Raw genomic sequence first — 3,963 nt, 5'->3', positions numbered from 1 at the left:
TGCAAAAGGAACGGTAGCAAAACAGGTCTTAGGATGTCGTCGACGTACCGCTGTGCAGTAAGTGTACCTCTAATGACGACCAAAGGGGTCCGGCTGTCAAAGGAAATGACACCTCAGACCATAATGCCTTGTTGAGTGCCGGTGTGGCGTGCAATAGTGAAGGCAGGTTCCCCCCTCTGCCCTGTGCTTCTCCAAACATGTCTTCGATGATCGTCAGGACACAGATGGAAGCGGGATTCGTCGCTAAAGATTAAACGTCCCCAGTTGGCATCATTCCATCCATATCTGTTCAAAACATTCGTGTATACGAAATTTCAAAGCAATCGGATGATTGCTTCTTGGTGCGACGATTTTTTTGTTATAGAGTGTAAAATTAAAAAAAAAAATAATCAATGCTCTGTTTTTTCCTCTAAACTCTCTAGCTCAAAATTTCAGCTTAACTTTTTATGTAGTTGACAATTACAAAGTCTTAAACAACGGGAGCTTAATAGTACCCACCGATAAAGATTTCAGTGTTATAGGTATGGTATGGTACAGTATGGGTTGTCGGCTACAACTTCCTCAAAAAACCTGACTTGCACAATTTTTTTGCAGTAATTTCATCCCCAGTAAATATGTAACATTTTAATTACTCGAAGGCATGCTGGCCTATATTTTAAATTAACCTGCTGATTGTAATTTTCGCACTCATATATTTTATATTTTATATCATATACTATATATTATATCATGTACTTTATATTTTATAACCGTCGTTGAACAGCTGATTCAATATTGGGTTTACGACCATTAATGTTCAACTCTATAATCTTATAATTTTGAATCAATCCAGCAGACAAGGAAACTCTTGAATGAGTACCGCCAGAGGTATGATTTGTTATGGGAACATGGAGGAATTTGGAGGATAGATTTAATGTGCACCAGTCACCATTTACTTACACAGTCTTTGGCCGGCGGGGATCGAACCCTCGACCTCTTAGACATGAACCCAGTGCCCTACCAACCAGGCTATCCCGGCCCCTTCGCAGTCCTATAACGAGAATCATGTTTTGTATTTACTGCTGAGTTTTCTACTAGTCTAAGGCTAGTAAGCACCCTATTAGTTTAATACTGATGAGCGCTATATGTACGTTAAATGTGTGTAGATAAACCAAAAGCAACGTTGAAAAAAACCCTCTAAACTTAGGGAGTGAGAGCCGCTGTGGCTCCTCCTAAAGTAGGACCCAGGTTTAAAATACAATGACGACTGGTTAATACGAACTTTACTCTCGGCTCGCATCAACCACAATACTAACGTTAAATCAGCAGTAGACGGATTCCGTGTTACGCAAATGGGTTAGTTCAATAGAAAAGTTCTCCAAGAAGGATAGTTTGTCCCAATGCTCGATCCAGGAGTTCTCGTCTCTCCTGACCCCTGTTCCTGACTAGGGTTCAAAACTATAAAGCTGTGGAGTAAAGCGTTGGTAGTCGTGAACTCAAAAATGAGTTGGCTGTTGAACACTGGCAATAAAATAAAACGTTGGGAGGGAGCCATGATGGCTTATGAGATAGGGCGCTTACCTATTAATGAGGAGATCTAAGCTCGTATCTCATCGATGGCTAATCGATTCAAATTCTGCCTCTACGAACAAACCTCGGTGATAGACGAATTATGGGTTAGAATTCACTTGCTGTTGGACTAATCATAAAAGGTTTTCGTCACCTTAATACTAGAATTTTGGATAGTTCTGTGTAAAAAAGCCTCCACGTAGTCTCACTGATTGATCCAGACGTTCCCTTGTATTCTGCTTAGAGTACAGAATTTCAAGGCTAAGGAGCTGAGCATTTGAAACAGCAAACCCCAAAATGGTCCAGCTGTTCGAAGCCAGAATTATAAAATTAAATAAAATGTTGGGGGTGATTTTCTCAATGCACTATTAATAAATATTCCCATTTAAACTATTTCACGACGTGTTTCAGTTCTATAAGTATGATAATGAAAGAATGGAGTAATTAGAATATTTGAAAACAGTACCTCTTTAATACCATAGTTGTAAGAAAATCCCGGATAAAGACTAACACCATCGTATTCAGGATTGGGTATCGTATTTGGAGAGTGAATGGTCATTTTTGCTCTTACTGTGCGGTCCAATTCCCTGGTATATTCGTCGTGTTCTAAATTCAGGAGTAAAGACAGTTCTGAAATGAAATGTATAAAGCTAGTTAGTTATAATGTTAGTGTAAATATGTAGTCTATTCAGGAACGGTGATTAAATTCACTTTGAAATGTGGTTAATGAACACATTGCTTCAGTAAATGTAATGAAATATGCACGGTGTAAATATACATAGATGAATTCTCAGTTAAAATCTTCTGATGAACCAAAGGTAGAAATGTAGTTATATGACTCTTTCTAGAGTCACATAACTACATAGAATATTCACTTCGAATGACCAAGGTTCGAAATGTGGTAAATGACGGGCTTATTTGCACCGCCTAGTGAATATCGACAAAATTTTGTGATTTTTCTCCGTCATTTGTCATGTAACTCAATCACAGTGTGAGTCAAAAACAGAGTAGTTTTACTCAAAAAGCCCTTCACAAAAAAGAGATTAATAAAACATAATTTCTTTTTTTTTCCACTTCCGAGTTGATTTGTACTCAAGAGGCAAAAAACGAAAAGCAAGCGAAATCGGACAAATCGCAATTCAGAAGGGAGAATGTTCGTAACGCATAAACCTAGAGAAAACAGAGAGAAATTCTAAGACAATTACAAGAAACATTTTCAAGTTTCAACCTACAATCAAACAGATCTCGTGATTCCATATCAGTCTTTCCTTATTTATTGATTTCATAACGTATTTGCTTTTTTCCCATCACTTTATTAATTTGTTACCTCCCCCTCCAATGTGCATATCTTTCAAGTCTTTATTTTTTCAAATGTTTCTAAAAAATATACGTTAAGACAAGAGCTATATTTGCTGAACAGCCTGCGCAGTATTGAGCACTTGCCCCTGTCTCCGATTTCCTTATGACGGCACTGAACAAGACAAATTTACCTAACGAATTCTATTCGACTTTATTTAAAAGACCTAGTTTGTTACTTTTTTCACGCCATATAATGATTAAATATCTTTCATTTATACACGAATTTGTTTATTTTTCCACATCTCAAATTTTAAAAATATCAATATACTTTCCTACAGTGTCAATTAATGTGAGGCTAGTCACTTAGATCTTTAGTCATTTAATTCTAGCATATTTTTTTAAATTTTAAATCTAAGAAGAGTTCAGTTTAAACAATTTTTAATATGTTAAAATATAGTACTTACCGGATGGCCTTCCACTTCTGGGTTGAAACATACTTCCATTCAAGTAAGAAGAGTTTTTGTATCCCCAATAACCATTTACTGTGTAGCAGTTTGTATAATCATGATGGAAAAACTGACCGATTCTGTAAGTTTAACACAATCAATTGTTTTTAAAATAAAACAAGGAATTTAGAGTCACAGCTACGAATGAAAATTTCTAAAAATTCTTAAATGCCAAAAAAGACTAATTTTGGTAAATTTGTGTATTAATACATTTTTTTCTTTATCTTATAAAGTCTAAAATTTAATGTAAGTGCAAATTTTTTAAATGAATATGTAAAGGCCGGGATAGCCTGCTTGCTGGGGCACTGGGCCCATGTCCAAGAGTTCGTGGGTTCGATTACCGCCGTGTAGTATATGGTAACTCCCCGTGTAGTATATGGTAACTGATGCACGTTAAATTTCTCTAATCGCTAAGTCCTCCATGTTCCCATAACAAATTAATACCTCTGAGGGTACTGATCCAGGAGGTTCCTTGTCTTCTGGATTGGTTCAAATTTACAAGGCTACGGAGTTGAACATCAGTAGTCGTAAACCCAAAATTGGGTTTACGACTACATATATATATATATATTATATATAGTTATATATTATATATATATTATATATATAT

At 36.2% G+C, this 3,963-nt stretch overlaps 1 protein-coding gene across 3 annotated transcripts in view; it reads right to left on the bottom strand.

The window, feature by feature from the left end:
• The window catches only part of LOC139426967 (acid-sensing ion channel 4-B-like), a 17,616-nt gene that overhangs the window by 9,397 nt on the left and 4,256 nt on the right, over nt 1–3,963 (bottom strand). For all 3 annotated transcript variants that reach the window (XM_071187225.1, XM_071187224.1, XM_071187232.1), the window contains 2 exons: nt 3,312–3,433; nt 2,015–2,178 (listed from right to left, as the gene is read on the bottom strand). In XM_071187225.1, the coding sequence (XP_071043326.1) occupies nt 2,015–2,178; nt 3,312–3,433 (286 nt within the window). The remainder of the gene's footprint in view (nt 1–2,014; nt 2,179–3,311; nt 3,434–3,963) is intronic.

This window comes from Parasteatoda tepidariorum, chromosome 1 (assembly GCF_043381705.1).
Source record: "Parasteatoda tepidariorum isolate YZ-2023 chromosome 1, CAS_Ptep_4.0, whole genome shotgun sequence".
Taxonomy (NCBI): Eukaryota; Metazoa; Arthropoda; class Arachnida; order Araneae; family Theridiidae; genus Parasteatoda; species Parasteatoda tepidariorum.
Note: the sequence above shows the minus strand (reverse complement) of the source record. Positions and strands in the feature narration are given on the sequence as shown.